At 42.0% G+C, this 18,738-nt stretch overlaps 2 protein-coding genes and 2 pseudogenes across 2 annotated transcripts; all 4 read right to left on the bottom strand.

The window, feature by feature from the left end:
- Positions 1 to 57: 57 nt before the first annotated feature.
- On the bottom strand, positions 58 to 2,345 carry LOC119262562 (perforin-1-like). Its single transcript, XM_037535376.1, has 3 exons — positions 2,225 to 2,345; positions 1,537 to 2,067; positions 58 to 1,438 (listed from the first exon to the last, which is right to left on the bottom strand). Exons 2-3 carry the CDS (start codon positions 2,064 to 2,066, stop codon positions 247 to 249), a joined length of 1,722 nt encoding a protein of 573 aa, XP_037391273.1. The 5' UTR covers position 2,067; positions 2,225 to 2,345; the 3' UTR covers positions 58 to 246.
- A 4,128-nt stretch (positions 2,346 to 6,473) lies between these two features.
- Positions 6,474 to 8,555, bottom strand: LOC108441811 (perforin-1-like). Its single transcript, XM_017721536.2, has 3 exons — positions 8,535 to 8,555; positions 7,817 to 8,350; positions 6,474 to 7,702 (listed from the first exon to the last, which is right to left on the bottom strand). The coding sequence occupies exons 1-3, from the start codon at positions 8,543 to 8,545 to the stop codon at positions 6,514 to 6,516; spliced, it is 1,734 nt and encodes a 577-aa protein (XP_017577025.1). The 5' UTR covers positions 8,546 to 8,555; the 3' UTR covers positions 6,474 to 6,513.
- A 4,298-nt stretch (positions 8,556 to 12,853) lies between these two features.
- On the bottom strand, positions 12,854 to 13,652 carry LOC119262591 (annotated as a pseudogene).
- The window catches only part of LOC108441817, a 42,238-nt pseudogene continuing 36,355 nt past the window's right edge, over positions 12,856 to 18,738 (bottom strand).

Genomic DNA, 18,738 nt, shown 5'->3' with positions numbered 1-18,738 from the left:
GTGGTTGGTCAGTGTAAGGACTTAAGCTTTTTTTTTTGAAGAAAACAAACTCAGGTCTGTCTTTGTGGATGCTTTACTTAAACCAAAGTGCAACTTGCAAGGCAGTCAAACATTCAGCAAGCAATGGTTAAAATATGAAACCAAGTAAAATACTTTTTTGTTACATTTATGCAGATGTTCTTGATCTGTGAAACAAGCCAAATACGCTAAGCTGTTTAGCATCATAACTGCTGCATAAGCTTTGTATTACTGTTTATAACCCTTGAAATAGGGGTTATTGGAGTAATTCTGGGCCTCCTGGAGCTTCCACATATCTTTAGCCAGAATGCCGTTTCTGGACTGGAATATTTTGGCCAGATGGGAGTCCATCGGAGAAGCACTGTAATCTGCACACTTTGGACCCTGCAGACTAGGAGCACATTCTACAGAATAGGAGAAAAAGAAAGTGCCATATTGGAAGAAACACGTGTCAGTCACTTTTCCACTTCTCAGGTCAAAGGAGCACTCTCCAAGAAGGTCACTGTTCCAGTACGTGTCTTCATCATATACTTTGAAAGAGAGTTTTTTGCTGATGGACAGCTTGACGGGACCAAACTCAATTGATTCTGTCCAACGGGGATTGTTATTATCTTTAATTACGGCAGTGCGCCTGACCGTGTCGCCGTAACTGACCTCTACAGAGCCATCTGTTTCAGTCCAGCGGTCTCCATATAAACCATTGGCTCGGAGTTTGAAAACCTTCAGTGTGGCTAGACCTTTTTGAACAGGACAGCAATTGGACAGTATATTTGCATTTGCTTCACAAACACAGGCACAGCGATCTCTTGCACTATTCTGGTGCCCTATCTTACAGGACCCACAGCAAACCTTTTTTAAGGCGTTGTCACGGATATAATTTTCTACTGCCTTCTTTAGTCCGTTCCTGGCAGGGTGGTTCTTGTTCAGCACTGAATGTAGGGGGTGAAGAGTGTATGTCACAACATCTGGGATGGTCTTCAGGGAACCCAGCCACTGTTTTAAAGAATTTGGGTGTGAGTTCCTGGAGAAAAGGAGATCCTCACCATTGATGTTCCCTCCTACAATCTCTGTCTGTCGCTCATTAAACATTGAGCTGAATTTTTCATCTGTGCTCATTTTCTTCTTTAAGTCTCGACAGTGTTGGGATTCTGTACTCAAAGTAGCAGTCTTGTATGTGCCTGATGCTTCCACATCCAAACAGTCTTTGACCGCTGTATCTGTAAGTCCACTCAGTGCTGCTTTACAGGTTCTGATGGCTGTTACTGCTTTCATCTTCCCACCTAACTCCACTCCTGTTGTAAAGTGTGTGCCAAACATGTCAATTATGCGTTGATAGGCATGTGAATCATATTCTCGGGGAAGAGACTGCAGAGCCTGAAGAAACTCACGATGCAGTGGTGGTGAAGATGCTATTTTGTAGCTGTAAAGGATTTTTGAAGGTATTCATATCCATTATTTGTATACAATTATAAGTTTTTATTGTACCATTTAGAATTATTTCACAACAAAATGGCTCACCTGTAAAAGCTGCATTTGACAACATGCTTGGTAAAGCTGAAATTGTCCTCCTTTGACTTCTTCATACCGAATTGTGCTTCACGGGAATGAGTTCCTCCTAATGAACCCGAACCCTTAAACATCACATCGAGTCCAGTTTTCCAGTTGTTTGAGATTGAAGAAGTAGAATCGTTCACAAGAGCTTCACTCGACTCATACATCTTGCTGGAGACCTTCATTGAACACTTTGGGAGTGCTCTCCAGAACACCACAGCAGCTGGTGTCTTCTGCTTTGCCTTCTTCAGGTATGCGTTACTGTACATTTTGCAGCTGCCATTCCCAGTGTCCCACTTTTCCATGTCGATGACATAAGACCCTTTTCGCTCCATCTTTACAACATCAAAGCCTTCTCCACCGAGGTTGTAGCCAGGAACAAAGTCAGCATTCTTGCAGTCTTCTGGACCACCCAGTTCTGGTTGTTCAGTATTCAGCATGGTGAGAAGTGAACACCAAATCCAACAGCTGAGAAGGTACCGACTCATCCACCCCATTCTGTGAGAACAGAAAAAATCATTGTCATTCCTTAAATACTTATTGCGAATAAACTTCTTACAAACGGAAAACTCTTTGTGGTCTGTAGTACAGTTACAGTGTGTATACAACATGCAGCATTAATATTCAGTTTACAAATTTCATTATTTCAACTTACATGTGTCTTGCATCTGTATCTGAGAACTCTGAGATGTGAGTTATGCCTGTCTCACGTTTAACACTAGTGGAAAGGGGAAGGACGTATTCTGTTGGCTTTATTTAGATATCTTTGGTTAGTTACACATTTTATCTCGACATATTTTTGATGCTTCAACCAGTGACCAAAAGATGATGCGGTATCATGATGACTAATCTTAAAGGAGCCCCGTGAAAAATACTCTTAATTAAAATAATACATCGGTTATCAGTACCTGAAGAAAGTATTTTGTCTTGCCACACGTTTTAGTTTGCTTTTTATTTAGTTACTCTCTTAGACTTCTGAAATCTTCCCTTTTCTGTCAAAGAAAATATTTAGAAACATTCAAGGTCTTTTTGCACTTTCACCAAAAAGCCTAAGATCTTAAAAAATCCTTTGCATGCTTTCTTCTTGACATGTAGCCTAAAAAAAAAAGTAAATAAATAAAATAATAAACATGCTTTAACATTAAATATTGAATTCATAAGGCCACAGGGTCTATGGGATTGGGTTTTTGAGTTTTTGGCTCGTTTTCAGTCTTGGCTCAGTTCAACCAAGTGAGTTACACTGAACAGGAGAACTAAAACACATCATTTCTACTGAAGAATATGCCAGTTTTGTTACAGCTTAACTAACGCTGTACTTTTAAACTGCCATAAAATGCTTGCCAGTATGTGGTACAGATTGCAGTGTTCTCTACACAGCTCAAGAAATGAGCAGCTGAATACCTCACACTGAACTACTCTAAAAGCCCGGGCTTTGTACTAAAACTAACTGAGAGGCCAACAGGTGCTACAGATTAGTACTCAGGCGAGAGAGAGCTGTGATTGGAGCATGCTGGAGGGTCCGGAGTCATGTGATCTCCTAGAGGATTCTGGGGGTTGGAGTCCATGGAAACGTCTGAGCCAGAGGGACACGTGACATCAGAATTGATAAAGGCATTAAGAAATTACCAACTGGTATTTCCTTTGTCTCACAGTTCGTTTTATGAATAGGTAAAAATAAATATAAAAGTTGAGAATGTTCATCATATTTAAAAGTGATGTTCTGTGGCAACTAAAGAAAAATAATTACAAAACAAATACAAAGAGTAAGGAGAAATGTTAGTTTGAATCACACTATACATATTATAACACATCAGCGTTTTTGAGTAATAATGTTGTGGCTATTTTCAGTTCATTGTAGCTACATGCAGTTAACTGAAGTGTAAATAATTATAATAATAATAAAAATAATAAGTCCTATTAATATACACATTGCCCTGCAATGGACTGGCCACCTGTCCAGGGTGTATCCTGCCCGATGACCGCTGGGATAGGCTCCAGCACCCCACCGCGACCCTGAGGGAGAAGCGGCTTAGAGGATGGATGGATGGATGGATGGATGGAATATACATGTTAGTTTTTGCTAGATTTTTCTTGCTAAAGTGAAAGATTTCAGTTTCACTGAAATAATAGATGATTTCATTCTAAATAATCATTTCGTGCTGTATGGCCCTCCCTCTGTGTGCCCGTGTGACCCTGAGTATGTTCCATATTGCTCCATGTTGTGTGCAAAGCGGGCCTCTTCAAAGGCAATGGCCTGAAGAAGTGCCTAAGTAAAGAGACTCAGTAAAGTGAATGAAGTTCAAAAGCCAATGTTTGATTGTGGCCTTGGCCAGTAATTAGAGAAACCATGTAATTTTAATGGAAGGTTTGGAAATCATAGTGCGGTCTGTTAGAAATTCAGCTTTCAGGATTCAGAAGTCAGGAGACCTTCAGCGTAGACTTGATTTTATTGACACACAGGAAATGTGGGCACAGCTTAGTGGATCGCAGCCAGTCTATCACAGCCATTCTGATTAGGGATATTTTAGGAGAACCTTATATACACTGGAAGTTGTGGGAGGAGGATAAAGGTGCGGAAAAGGAGTTTTAGGGGGGGTAAGCGAGGGGGATGAGGGTGATAAAGAAGAGGGGGTTAAGCAGGGGTATGCGAGGGGGATGAGGGTGATAAAGAAGAGGGGGTTAAGCAGGGGGATGATGATTACCCTATCAAAAGGACAGAGGTGCCGACTCCCTGCAAGGATGGTGAACATCAACACTCCTTGATGGTTGCCACCCTGGAGGGTTATTGTGTGACCTTATGGTCAGCAATCAAAGGGCCAAACCAACAATGCAGGGAGTTGACCACCTCAGATCAGCAGATAGGACGAACAATGGAGGGAGCTGACCATCCTCAGGTCAGAAGATAGAAGCTTAATTTCTCTCAGGTCATAATTGCATGTGATTTGAAGATAATTGGGTAAAAATCAAGAAATCAAATTTTTTTGAAAGGGGCCAGGAGACGTCAGTCAATGACCCCTGTTTGCCCACAGAGAAGTATAAAAGTTATGGGTTCTTGTGGGTTAGTCAGTTGCAGCCTGGGCCAACTCAGATTAACGTTTGCCTGTTGTAAAGCCTTAAGCTTTAATAAAAGAATCTTTGCCTTTTTCTACCATTCCTGGTGTTTGAGCTCTACTTTATTTTGGAATTTTGAGGGAGCTATATTTGCTACAGCAACACACTGGATCATGGATTCCTTCTCTTGATTATAGGAAATACGGCCAACCATTTCTATCCTGAAGAAAGAATCTCATCTTTGAGACGTAACACCTGTTGACTGGAATTTTCCAAATCCTGTTATTGGTGGTAGGAGGGAGCTTACCTGGCCCTTGGGTTCTCACCTTTTGTAGGACATGCAGTCGGACTGTGTCTTAGCACCAAGGCTCAGGTATTCTTTGTTACTGTAAGGCTGCATTCAGGTTGTTCAGCTAACTCTGTCTAGCCAAGCTAGCCAGCTCTTGCCAAGCTTGTCATCCAGGTCTTACCAGCTGAGTCAATCTGGTCTCTTAGGTCTTATGGTTGAGGTTGAGTTGATCGTCCAGTTCTAACCAGCTTTTACCATATTGAACCTTGTTGACCTTGTTCTGATGGTCACTTTAATTATTGGCCTTGGAGTTTGAAGCTGCAGTTGTCTGTCATGTCGGTGACCTGCTGGTCCAGCCTCTGGGCATTTTCTTTTTTCATGTTTTTTTTCTCTTTGTTTTGGTGTAACTCTTCTAGGCTGTGTCAGTTCAAAATGTTACAGTGAAAATAAGTGGACATACCAAAAGTGTGCTTTTAAAAGGTTTATTAATGAATACACTTTCACTTTATGGGAGCTACACGAACTAACCTGCAGCCCAACATGGAACAAAGCAATAAACACATAACTGAAGTCTCAGGCTGGGAGATTAAGAAACCCTTATTAGTCCCACAACAGGGAAATTTCACCTCCACATTTAACCAATTCGTGAAGTGAAACCCCACATACACTCTAGTGAGTGCGCACACACTAGGGGGCAGTGAGCACACTTGCCCGGAGTGGTGGGCAGCCCAATCCACAGCGCCCGGGAAGCAGTTGGGGGTTAGGTGTCTTGCTCAAGGACACCTCAGTCATGTGCTGTCGGCTCTGGGGATCAAACCGGTGACTTTCCGGTCACGAGGCTGGTTCCCTAACCTCCAGCCCACGACTGCCCCAATGAGCGCCAATGAGACTCTTCGCATGTTCACCTTGCATGACCATGCACTGTATTTTGTTCTGTCTGCTGACTGTATGCTGTCACTAAACTGACTTTGCAGTGTAAAAGGAGGTAAATGTATTAATTTGACTGGTTCTCCAGAGGAATATAACAGAATGGAGTTGCTAAAATACACATGTACCCTATGTTTACATGTTTTAAACTGTACATATAAGTAATCACCTTTTTTTGAAAAAGAGAACTCATATTTCAAAATTTGTCTTTGTGACTGCTTTAATTAAACCAAAGTGCAAGATAAAAGGCATACATTGAGCAAGCAGTGCATGAAATTTGAAAATGTGTAATATGCTTTTTGTTTTTCTTTTTAGACAGAAGTTTTTAACACAAACTCTGTAGCAACAGATGAGCTATCGTCTCAGAGTTTACATCTACAAGGAGGATTAAGAAAGTATCTGTGTCTAATAGAGTGGACGATGTGAGGTGGTTGGTCAGTGTAAGGACTTAAGCTTTTTTTTTTTGAAGAAAACAAACTCAGGTCTGTCTTTGTGGATGCTTTAATTAAACCAAAGTGCAACTTGCAAGGCAGTCAAACATTCAGCAAGCAATGGTTAAAATATGAAACCAAGTAAAATACTTTTTTGTTACATTTATGCAGATGTTCTTAATCTGTGAAACAAGCCAAATAAGCTACGCTGTTTAGCATCATGACTGCTGCATAAGCTTTGTATTACTATTTATAACCCTTGAAATAGGGGCTATTGGAGTAATTCTGGGCCTCCTGGAGCTTCCACATATCTTTAGCCAGAATGCCGTTTCTGGACTGGAATATTTTGGCCAGATGGGAGTCCATCGGAGAAGCACTGTAATCTGCACACTTTGGACCCTGCAGACTAGGAGCACATTCTACAGAATAGGAGAAAAAGAAGCTGCCATGCTTGAAGAAACACGTGTCAGTCACTTGTCCACTTCTCAGGTCAAAGGAGCACTCTCCAAGAAGGTCACTGTTCCAGTACGTGTCTGCATCATATACTTTGAAAGAGAGTTTTTTGCTGATGGACAGCTTGACGGGAGCATACTCAAATGATTCTGTCCAACGGGGATTGTCATTACCTGTAATTATGGCAGTGCGCCTGACCATGTGACTGTAACTGACCTCTACAGAGCCATCTGTTTCACTCGAGAGGTCTCCATATAAACCATTGGCGTAGAGGTTGAAAACCTTCAGTGTGGCTAGACCTTTTTCAACAGGACAGCAGTTGGACAGTACAGTTTGACTTCTTTCACAAACACAGGCACAGCGATCTCTTGCACTATTCTGGTGCCCTATCTTACAGGACCCACAGCATACCTTTTTTAAGGCGTTGTCACAGATATAATTTTCTACTGCCTTCCTTAGTCCATTCCTGGCAGGGTGGTTCTTGTTCAGCACTGAATGTAGGGGGTGAAGAGTGTATGTCACAACATCTGGGATGGTCTTCAGGGAATCCAGCCACTGGTTTAGAGAATTTGGGTGCGAGTTCCTGGAGAAAAGGAAATCCTCACCATTGATGTTCCCTCCTACAATCTCTGTCTGTCGCTCATTAAACATTGAGCTGAATTTTTCATCTGTATTCATTTTCTTCTTTAGGGCTTGACAGTGTTTGAACTCTGTACTCAAAGTAAAATCATCATGTGTGCCTGATGCTTCCACATCCAAACAGTCTTTGACCGCTGTAACTGTAAGTCCACTCAGTGCTGCTTTACAGGTTCTGATGGCTGTTACTGCTTTCATCTTCCCACCTAACTCCACTCCTGTGGTATAATGTGTGCCGAACATGTCAATTATGCGTTGATAGGAGTCCTTTTCATATTCTCGGGGGAGAGACCGCAGAGCCTGAAGAAACTCATGATGCAGTGGGGGTGAAGATGCTATTTTGTAGCTGTGAAAGAATTTAGAAGCCATTGATATTTATAATATGTACACAGTGACAGCTATGCAATGTGTTATTTATCTGTTATACCATATAAAATGATTTCATAGCAGAATGGCTCACCTGTAAAAGCTGCATTCAACACCATGCTTGGTAAAGCTGAAATCGTCCTCTTTTGACTTCTTCATACCGAATTGTGCTTCACGGGAATGAGTTCCTCCTACCGAAACTGAACCCTTACACATCACATCGAGCCCCATTTTCCAGTTGTTTGAGATTGAAGAAGTAGAATCGTTCACAAGAGCTTCACTCGAATCATACATCTTGCTGGAGACCTTCATTGAACACTTTGGGAGTGCTCTCCAGAACACCACAGCAGCTGGTGTCTTCTGCTTTTTGTCATTCAGGTATGGGTTCTCATACATTTTGCAACTGCCATTCCCAATGTCCCACTTGTCCATGTCGATGACATAAGACCCTTTTTGCTCCATCTTCACAACGTCAAAGCCTTCTCCACCAAGGTTGTAGCCAGGAACGAAGTCAGCATTGTTGCAGTCTTCTGGACCACCCAGTTCTGGTTGTTCTTCAGCATTGACCAAGGAGAAAAGAGAACACCAAATCCAACAGCTGAGAAGGTAACGACTCATCCACCCCATTCTGTGAGACAATAGAAGAAATCCTTTAGTCATTCCTTAAATAATCAATGGGGAAAAATACCTATTAAATACAGCAAACTACTTGTGGTCTATGAAGCAGATCACAGTATATATACACATAGCATTCAAGTATTAATATGCAGTTTACAAATGTAATCGTTTTAGTGAATCCCATCAGAACTTACTTGTGTCTCATGTATATTTGAGATGGCTCTGAGATGTGAGGTGTACCAAACCACATACCACACGTTAAATACTAGTGGATGCAGGAGGGGCTTTCTGTGTTGTCTTAATATAGGTATCTTTGATCAGGTACCTGCTATCCATTGGTTCTTCAACTGGTGACAAAAAGACTGATGACTTAATCTTAAAGGAGCCCAATGTAAAATACTTTCTTAAAAAAGTAATATATCTGACAAGTACCTGGAATCAGTTTATCTCTCCACACTTCTTACAATTAGCTTTTTTTTAAGTTTAGTCGCTCCTTGTTCTGTCAAAGAAAGTCTTTTTGCACTTTTCAGCAAAAGAACCAAGATCTTTTTTGGCTTGGTTCGTAAAAGTTCAGTTGCATGTTCTCTTTCTACAGAGCCAGGTGAAAATAAATATATAAATACAATCAACAATCTCCTAAACTTTCATGACTTTTGTACTGCATTTTGGGCCACTTCCTTTTGATGCATAGTAACACACACCCACATCCCCACACACACAAAACCGCTTATGCTTCTGGGTTGCGGCAGCAGTCACTGGGCGGAAGGTCACCAGTGTATCACAGAGCAGACAGACAAACATATATGCTCACTTGCACACACACACACACACACACACACCCACTCCTAGGGGCATTTAAGCATGTCCAGTCGGCCTGAATGTATGTCTTTGGATTGTGGGAGAAAACCGCAGCACCTGGTGGAAACCCATACAGGCACGGGTAGAACTCCACACACAAAGGGCCCTGGTCACCTGGCTGGTACCAAACCCAGGTGATCATGATGATTGAATTGGTTATTAATTCTTGAGAATTTTTTTGAAGATGTAAGGGCCCTTTCACAGTGCCTGATCCGCAAGTCCTGTCTTCGCAAGACTTGTACACTACAGTGATGTATTTTACGCGATGAGCAATTTTAAAGCAGCACAATGTGTAACCCCATTTCCAAGAAAGTTGGGAATGTAATGTAAATAAAAACAAAATGCAGTGATGTGCAAATCATTTAAACCCTGTATTTCATTGAAAATAGTTCAAAGACAACAAATCAAATGTTGAATAAAATGAACATTTTCAATATATATATATTTTTAAAGATATGCCCATTTTTAATTTAAAGCCAATAAAACATTCCGAAAAAGGTGGGATGGGGCAGTCGTGGGCTGGAGGTTATTGAACTAACCTTGTGACTGGAAGGTCGCCAGTTCGATCCCCTTGGCTGGATAGGGCTGCCCTCCGGGTAAGTGTGCTCATTGCCCCCGTGTGTGTGTGTGTGTGTGTGTGTGTGTGTGTGTGTGTGTGTGTGTGTGTGTGTGTGTGTGGGTGGGTGGGTTCACTCACTCACTAGTGTGTATATTTATATGGGTTAAATGTGGAGGTCTAATTCCTCTGTGTGCAAACACAGTTGGCTAATGGTTCTGATGTACTGCTGTGTTTCAAAACCTTTTAAGATCTGTAAGTGTTTGGGAACTGAGGAGACACTGCTGTAGTTTTGAAAATGAAACGTTTTCCCGTTCTTGCTTGATATAGGACTTCAGCTGCTCATCAGTTTGGGGTGTCCTTTATCATATTTTTCATTTCATAATGCACCGAATGTTTTCAGTGGTGACGGGTCTGGACTGCAAGCAGGTCAGTTTAGCACCCAGACTCTTGTAATAGTGAGCAATGCTGTTGTAATACATGACATAATCTTACTGAAATAATCAAGGCCTTCCTTGAAAAAGACGTCGTCTGGATGGCAGCATATGTTGCTGTGTGTTACGTGTTGGGCCTGGAAAGTGGGGGGGGCTTTTCTCTCTTACTCGCTTGCTCGCTTGTATGTCTCCTCCCTCGTTTGCTCCCTATCTCCGTTACAGGATCTCCAGGAGGAGTGTAGATCTGCAGAGTCGATCTCCAGGAGAGTTTTAGCTCTGCAGAGTCGATCTCCAGGAGGGGTTTAGGTCTGCAGAGTCGGTCTCCAGGAGGGGTTTAGGTCTGCAGAGTTGGTCTCCAGGAGGGGTTCAGGTCTGCAGAGTTGATCTCCAGGAGGGGTTTAGGTCTGCAGAGTCGATCTCCAGGAGGGGTTCAGGTCTGCAGAGTTGATCTCCAGGAGGGGTTTAGGTCTGCAGAGTCTGCAGACTCCCTCCCTGTATGGCTGGTGTCATGGTATGGAGCTAACAACCTGGACCTAAACACAAAAAAAATGTGGAGATGATCATTGATTTCAGAAGGAAACTCACCCCACTGCTGCTGCTGGAAATGCAGAGTTGCACAGTCAGCAGAACAGAGTCTTACGAATTCCCGGGTGTCACCATTCAGCAGAATTTAAAATGGGACAGACACAGCACTGCAGTTATGAAGAAGGCCTAGCAAGACATTTTGACTGCCTCAAGCACTACTTGTCCAGTTTTACACTGCCCTAATATAGTCCACCATCACCAGTGGTGGACAGTAACTAAGTAAATGTAATTGGTTTCTGTACTTAAGTATTTTTTGTGTATCTGTACTGATGTTTTTTCATTCTGGGCGACTTTTTACTTTCACTCCACTACATTTCAGAGTCTAATATCTGACTTTTTCCTCCGCTACATTTTGAGAAATCTGTCGTTCCTTTTAGTTTATCTTTTAGTTTTAGCACAAAATCTCTTGGTGCTGAAGCTTTAAGAGTTCCTTTCACTGGAACTAAGGGGCCGAGCCCAACTCCTGAAAAACAACCTCACACCATAATCCCCCCTCCACCAAACTTTATACTTGGCACAATGCAGTCAGACAAGTACCGTCTTCTGGCAACCACCAAACCCAGACTCGTCCATCGGAGTGCCAGATAGAGAAGCATGATTGGTCACTCCAGAGAACACGTCTCCACTAGAGTCCAGTGGCGGCGCTTTACACCACTGCGTTCCACACGTTGCATTGCGCTTGGTGATGTAAGGCTTGGATGCAGCTGCTCGGCCATGGAAACCCATTCCATGAAGCTCTCTACGCTGTCCATGAGTTGATCTGAAGGCCACATGAAGTTTGGAGGTCTGTAGTGATTGACTCTGCAGAAAGTCAGTGACCTCTGCGCACTATGCTCCTCAGCATCCGCTGACCCCGCTCTGTCATTTTACGTGGCCGACCACTTTGTGGCTGAGTTACTGTCGTTCCCAATCGTTTCTGCTTTGTTATAATCCCACTGACAGTTGACTGTGGAATATTTAGTAGTGAGGAAATTTCACGACTGGACTTGTTACACAGGTGGCGTCCAATAACGGTACCACCATCAGCTTCCAGCCTGTTTTCCCTCAGCTATAAATTCATCGCACATAAGAAATGGCTTCTCTGAAATTGCATTTTTTCCCAACTTCTGAAGATCCCCACCCAGAACTTGCTGCCTTAGGATGCTACTGTGCATTTTTTTCTGGGGCCTGGACAACCAAACAGATTACCAGGACTTGGTGCCTTAACACCCTGTCCACCCTACACCCCTTCGTCCTTTCCCTTGTCTGGTGTCGAGTCCATGAGTTGGCATGATGCATTCATACTCTGAGCTGTGTTTTCATGTTTAAATTCATTACAGAGAGTGACGCTGTTTCAGATGGATGTGTTACTGGTACGAAATCACTGAAACAGATATGGATAATATTTAGCCTAATGCTAAAGGGAGTGGTAACTAACTATATTTCTAATCTGTCAAATTCCCTCTGCCCCTTGTTTTGATAATCGGTTTCTTTTTGGTCATTGGAATTTTAAGCTGAAGTTTACTGGTCAGGTTTGAAGGGTGGGGCCTGGGGCAACTGGTTGCCCGCTGGCTCTGACTCTGGCCACTTTGCGTTTATTAGTTTTTCTTTTATTGCGTTTCTTTTCTTCTCTTTTCCGGTAAAACTCATATTTAAAAAAAATGCACATACTAAAACTGTGTTAAGGAACCACATGTCTATGTATTTTGTTCCCACTGTATATTATCACAAATCTGCTGAATCGGTTGTGTTAGAGCAGGCAAATATATTTATTTCTTTGTTTTTCTTGACTTCATTTAGACATTCCCTAGAGGAGTAGTAGAATGTAATTGCAAGTTTAGCCTGTGGAATGTGGCAAAATTAATGGATATCATTTGATGGCTAAAGAACAGTGTAATATTAGTTTTTACAAATGTTTTAAATTGTGGATGTAAGTAAACTTTTCTGAAGAAATAAAAGTCTCTGTGGATGCTTTAATAATAAAAAAAGTACAATTTGCAGGGCAATCAAAAATTCAGCAAGCAGTGGAAAACATGAAACCAAAGGGTTTTTTGTTTTGATGTAAACATAAGATTTTTATTTGCAAAACAATAAGCTTTTTAATATCATATCTGCTGCGCACAATTTGTATTACTCATAATAACCTTTGAAATAGGGGTTATTTGAGTAAATCTGGGCCATCTGGAGCTTCCACATATCTTTAGCCAGAATACCATTTCTGGACTGGAACATTTTGGCCTTTGGAGAAGGTTTGTAAGTTGCACAGTGTGGACCCTCCAGACTAGGAGCACATTTACAGAATAGGAGAAAAAGAAGGTGCCATACTGGAAGTAACACTCAGGTCAAAGGAGCACTAGCCCAGAAGGTCTCTGTTCCAAGGAGTGTCTTCATCATATACTTTGACAGTGTTTTTTTGGATGGTGGACAACTGGGTATAGTCAATGTTTGTAATTAGTGCATTTGAATGTGCCTCTGTATGTGATTTCTACATAGGCATCCGTTTTAGAAAAGACGTCTCCATGTAAACCATTGACTCGGAGATTAAAAACCTTCAGTGTGGCTAGACCTTTTTCAACAGGACAGCAGTTGGACAGTACAGTTTGACTTCCATAACAAACACAGGCACAGCGATCTCTTGCACTATTCTGATGCCCTATCTTACAGGACCCACAGCAAACCATTTTTAAGGCGTTGTTACGGATATAATTTTCTTTAGTCCGTTCCTGGCAGGGTGGTTCTTGTTCAGTCACCACATCTGGGATGGTCTTCAGGGAATCCAGCCACTGGTTTAAAGAATTTGGGTGCGAGTTCCTGGAGAAAAGGAGATCCTCACCATTGATGTTCCCTCCTGATGATGTGAAGGAATTTTGAAGGCATTCATATTTATGAGTACACAGGGAAGCCTATGCAACATTTATTGTATTTTTTTATTTATATTACAATTTAAATTGATTTCACAGCAGAATGGCTCAACTGTAAAAGCTACATTTGATGACATGCTTGGTAAAGCTGAAATTGTCCTCCTTTGACTTTTTCATCCCAAACTTTGCTTCACAGGAACAGAGTTCCTCCTAATGAACCCAAACCATTAAACATCACATCAAGTCCAGTCTTTTGAGATGGACGAAGTAGATTCTTTCACTTGAGTCATACATCTTGTTGGAAACCTTCATTGAACACTTTGGGAATGTTCTCCAGAACACCACAGCAGCTGGTGTCTTCTGCTTTGCATTGTTCAGGCTCCTGTACATTTTGCAGCTGCCATTCCCAGTGTCCCACTTTTCCATGTCAATGATATAAGACTTTTTTCGCTCCAACTTCACAACGTCAAAGCCCTCTCCACCAAGGCTGTAGCCAGGAACAAAGTCAGCATTCTTGCAATCTCTTGGTCCACCCAGTTCCAGTAGTTCTTCATTATTCACCATGGAGAGAAGAGAACACCACATCCAACAGCTGACAAGGTAACGACAGATCCACCCCGTTCTGTAAGATACAAAAATAATAAAATAGTTTAATGATTTCTTAAATAATCAATGGGATTAAACCTAAAAACAGTAGTCATTAATCTCTGTGGTACAGCCCACAGCACATACACAGCATTAAATGATTAGAACTCAGCTTAAACAATTCATTTTAGTTGACTTTCAATTAGTTCCATCACAACTTACTTATGTCTTGTGTCTCATCTGTATCTCAGATGTGAGTCAAGCCCAATTGTCTCATCTTAAGTACTTGTGGCAGAGGGAGGGACAGATGCTACATTTACATGATGACGAATCTTAAAAGTGCCAAATATAAAATACATAATAACTAATAAATAATAACTGTAAAACACCTAAAGTAAGTTCAGAATCATTTCTGCATGAAGTTTTTCACATCAGAATTTCCTCACGAGCAAAATCCCATGCTAAAGAAAGCAGTGTTGGGCGTTTCGAGTCTTTTTGTTCTGTTCATCAGGGCCATTCTTTTGGCTTTCAGATTTCTTTGTTAGCTTGATGTTTTTCATAACTACATGCCTAAAGTTTCCCGTGCATGTTACTGTCATGAATGAGGGGCTTTATATGCAGAATAAATGCACGAGTTCCAGTATATGAAAGAACTCAACAGCCAAATAAACAAGTATAATGGAAAATCAACTATGTGCCACGTCCTAAACGGCATATTTATTAAGTACATACTAAGTGCGCACTACTTGACCGTTAAAGAGCTATGCACTTTCACTATGCAAGTGTGAAGTATCCACACATTCTTGGACGGACTACATCCACTATTTCTTTCCCATTCTTTAACCTGTGAGGCTGAGCTTTACTACTGAAAGGGTTAACTCTGCTCTAACTCTGCTCTAAGCAGACTTTGCAGCAAGCATAGCTACTGTCCTTGGCAGTTTTGCACAAAAAACTTGCTCCTCTTATCGGGACAACATTCTGTCCAGAACCATTTGTTCTCTTTCGTAGGTAAGATTATCGTACACAGAGCAGAAGCCCCCCTCCTTTGGGCAGTTCCGGTGGTCCGTGAGTGTCAGCTTAGCATTTCATGACTGTTAGACAACTTATTTGGGTCCACCCTGTTTGCTTGTACGCAACAGGGCAGGACGTGTTTGTATAAAAGAAGGAGTGCCCTTCTTTCTTTGTGCAGAGGACTTAATAAACTCTTTGATTGATTACGAGAGTGGTTCTGTCTTTCTGCACCGAGCGCTCTTGCTGCAACTGAGACTTTCCACAGGACAGGTGATCCACTCTCTGGTTCCTCTTCATGAACGGACCAAAAACGGCCGGTCCTTTCATAATGATTTTCCTTACAAAAATGGTTGTGGTAGTTATGAGGTACGTCTCTGCGCTTTATTTGACAGTCCAGTCAAATTTGAAGATGAATTCAATAAGAATAAACAAAAAAAGAGCAAAAAGACGTCAACGAGACCCAAAGACAAACCAGCCTAAAGAGAATGTATAGCTGCAGCTGTGTCTGCACCACAGCACACGGTGTCTGTCAGCTGTTCACCAGCTTGACTACTTAACAGTTACACCACTATTTCTGTTACTGCAATTAGATCGGATTATACCGACAATATTCATTTAGATTAAACTCCTTTAGATTGGAAATATCAACAGTAATGATATGAATGCAGTCTGGAGAGACAGAAATTCCTAATAAATAACACTTTTACCATAATCAGTAAGTAATAAGATTTATGCAAACTGCTTATTTTATGATGCAGTTTGTTATTTGACTCAAAACTGCACATTTCTTATTTACAGACACTTAAAAAATGCCGTTTTGGGTGGTCGGCCTTTAGTGGTGAGCTGGCTCTGAATAAGAATAACAATTTGTATTGTGCAAGGATGCCTGCAATGGTATATTTATGTCTTAGATATGCTTTTCTCATCTTTCACACAAAAATGAATACCCACCCCTTTGTCTCCTGTCCCCTCGGCTCTCCGGCATTGGAAAATTACATCCCTCAGCCTGGATTTCTTCTTCCACTGCATTGGACTCTTGGGATAGGGCAGTGTGCTGTTTGATGAACGCTGCCTATCTGGACACGCAACTATTCTCACAGTATGCATTGTGAATTTTCAGATGCGGCCATAGAGAAACCACAACACAGCACGGTCACAACAGCAAGATCAGACAAATAGGGCTACTATACAGGGTGACTGTGATAGCAAAGGGGTGGAGCTAGGAAGACAAGTGGGGGTTGAATGGTGGAGGGTGGAGCCAGACGAAGAAAAGATTTCTTAATCATTCTTTTCCTCGCCTTTTATTAAAAAAACACAGCCTTTAACAAATCTATGCCACTTATCCTTCTGGGTTGTGGGGGGTGCTGGAGACAGCAGAGGTCAGTGGTCATCGGGCAGAACGCAGGAGACACACTGGGCAGGTGCCAATAACGAATGCTACGCAAATAGTTGACACAAAAATATGAATGTTGCCATGTTGTTTGCACCACAACCACAAAGGAACAAAGGCTGCTTTCCATTTTGGAAAAGTGAAAGTAGCGCGCAGAGCTTTGTTGCTCCATTCCGGGACTGGAACTTTGAATGCATGCACATGTAACTCGGGTGGCATGGCAAGATCTTGCAAGGAAAGACATCTCCAAAGGCAGCTCAAACGGGGCTCAAACTGGGTTACAATGCCAGGGAGATGCCACTGTCAGTCATTACGCGATATGATACGCCCACACAGTTCTTTCTGGAGCATTTATTTATCATAAAACTGTGTTCATTTATATCATCATCATCTAAACCGCTTATCCTTCGCAGGGGGCCTATCCCAGCTGTCACTGTACGGAAGGCAGGATACGCCCTGTCTGTGCTCTGGATTTAAATCCGAATCTGTTTAATGTTGAGCACATTTAGATGTTTTACAGCTGTACATTTGACAAAAATAATAATATCTAAATATACGACAAAAACAAGAAAATCAGCGGCAAAAAAAAAGTTTTTTTGTTAGGTTTAACTTCAGTCTTTAGACGTGACCACCTCTGTCTGAGACAGAGATGAATTGAAGACCCCAGGAGCAAAGCTCAGGAACAGGTACTAGTTTCAGATTCCACCACTGGCAGCACACAACTCATTTCCACCTCCAGAGTGAGATTTTACAAGGCTTTGTGATTTCAACGATCGCTTTCCTAAGTGTTGTGGCTGCAGAGAGAATAGATGTACTGAATGTTCCTGGATGGAGGTGGCACGGTGGCGTGGTGGGTAGCACTGTCGCCTTACAGCGAGGAGGGCCTGGGTTCGATTCCCCGGCCGGGCGACCAGGTCCTCCCTGTGTGGAGCTTGCATGTTCTCCCCATGTCTGCGTGGGTTTCCTCCAGGTTCTCCAGTTTCCTCCCACAGTCCAAAGACATGCAGTCAGGCCAACTGGATATGCTAAGGTGTGAGTGACTGTCTGTCTGTCTGTCTGTCTGTCTGTCTGCCCTGCAAAGGACTGGTGACCTGTCCAGGGTGTATCCTGCCTCCCGCCCGAAGACTGCTGGGATAGGCTCCAGCACCCCCCGTGACCCTGATGGAGAAGCAGCTTAGAAAATGGATGGATGGATGGATGGATGGATGGATGGATGAACGGCTCACATTCAGCATTTTTAAGTGTGATAGAAGCTTCTAGATCCCAGGTCTAGGTATCTCTTGCCTTCAGTAACCACTGGATCAGAAAGAGTGAATCATGAGTCTGTTAGATATCATGGTGTATTGTCCTCAGCATCGTCCTCACACAGATGGTTGAATTCCCAGTTCTGGCAGAAATGCCAGACATTCTGGAAGTGTAAATGCTCTGCTGAACCTGTTTTGCACCGGAGAACGTGTCCAGTGTACAGCAAGAGGGTGTGAGAATGGAGCAACGTCCTGCATAAACCTTGTGTAAGCAGACCCTGAGGAATACAACTATCCAGGGCTGGGGGTTTGTTGTGCTGTGATAATCTTAAGGCAGCAGGCGTTCGCTGGCCGTCATGACTGTTTACCCCTGGACGAGCCACGTGAAGCTCTGTTCTTTTGCGTATGCGAGTCAGTAGAAGAGCTGGTCTGTTCAGACTGGTGTCACATTGTTACAGGATAGCTGAGTGGAGGTTTAAAAACACTGGAAAACTGGAAGTTCCGATGCAGGAAGGTTTATTAAGTCCACAGCAAAAAGTGTGCGGTGTTCCAAAATCCCAAAAATAATTAATTAGAAAAAGAAAAATGAAAATAAAGGGAAAACAAAACAAAATAAACTGATCAACTTGATACAAACTCATATAAAAAAAAAATGCCTTCAACCATGGCCTTACAAACAAAACTGCACACTAAGCCAGCTTCACCCTCACTCACCAAACATACGAGTTATAAACCCCTTAACCTATTGGCTTCAACCAACCACAGGTAAGTTTTCAGGTAAGTTTTAAAATGTACAAATTCAATTTATATTTATAAATTTTACTTTAGTTAATCTATTTTATTATTTAATCAATATTTTAATATAAATATAAAACATTTAATATTAAAACATTCC

The sequence above is a fragment of the Pygocentrus nattereri genome, chromosome 27, assembly GCF_015220715.1.
Source record: "Pygocentrus nattereri isolate fPygNat1 chromosome 27, fPygNat1.pri, whole genome shotgun sequence".
Classification (NCBI taxonomy): Eukaryota; Metazoa; Chordata; class Actinopteri; order Characiformes; family Serrasalmidae; genus Pygocentrus; species Pygocentrus nattereri.
This window is presented reverse-complemented; position numbering and strand designations above follow the sequence as displayed.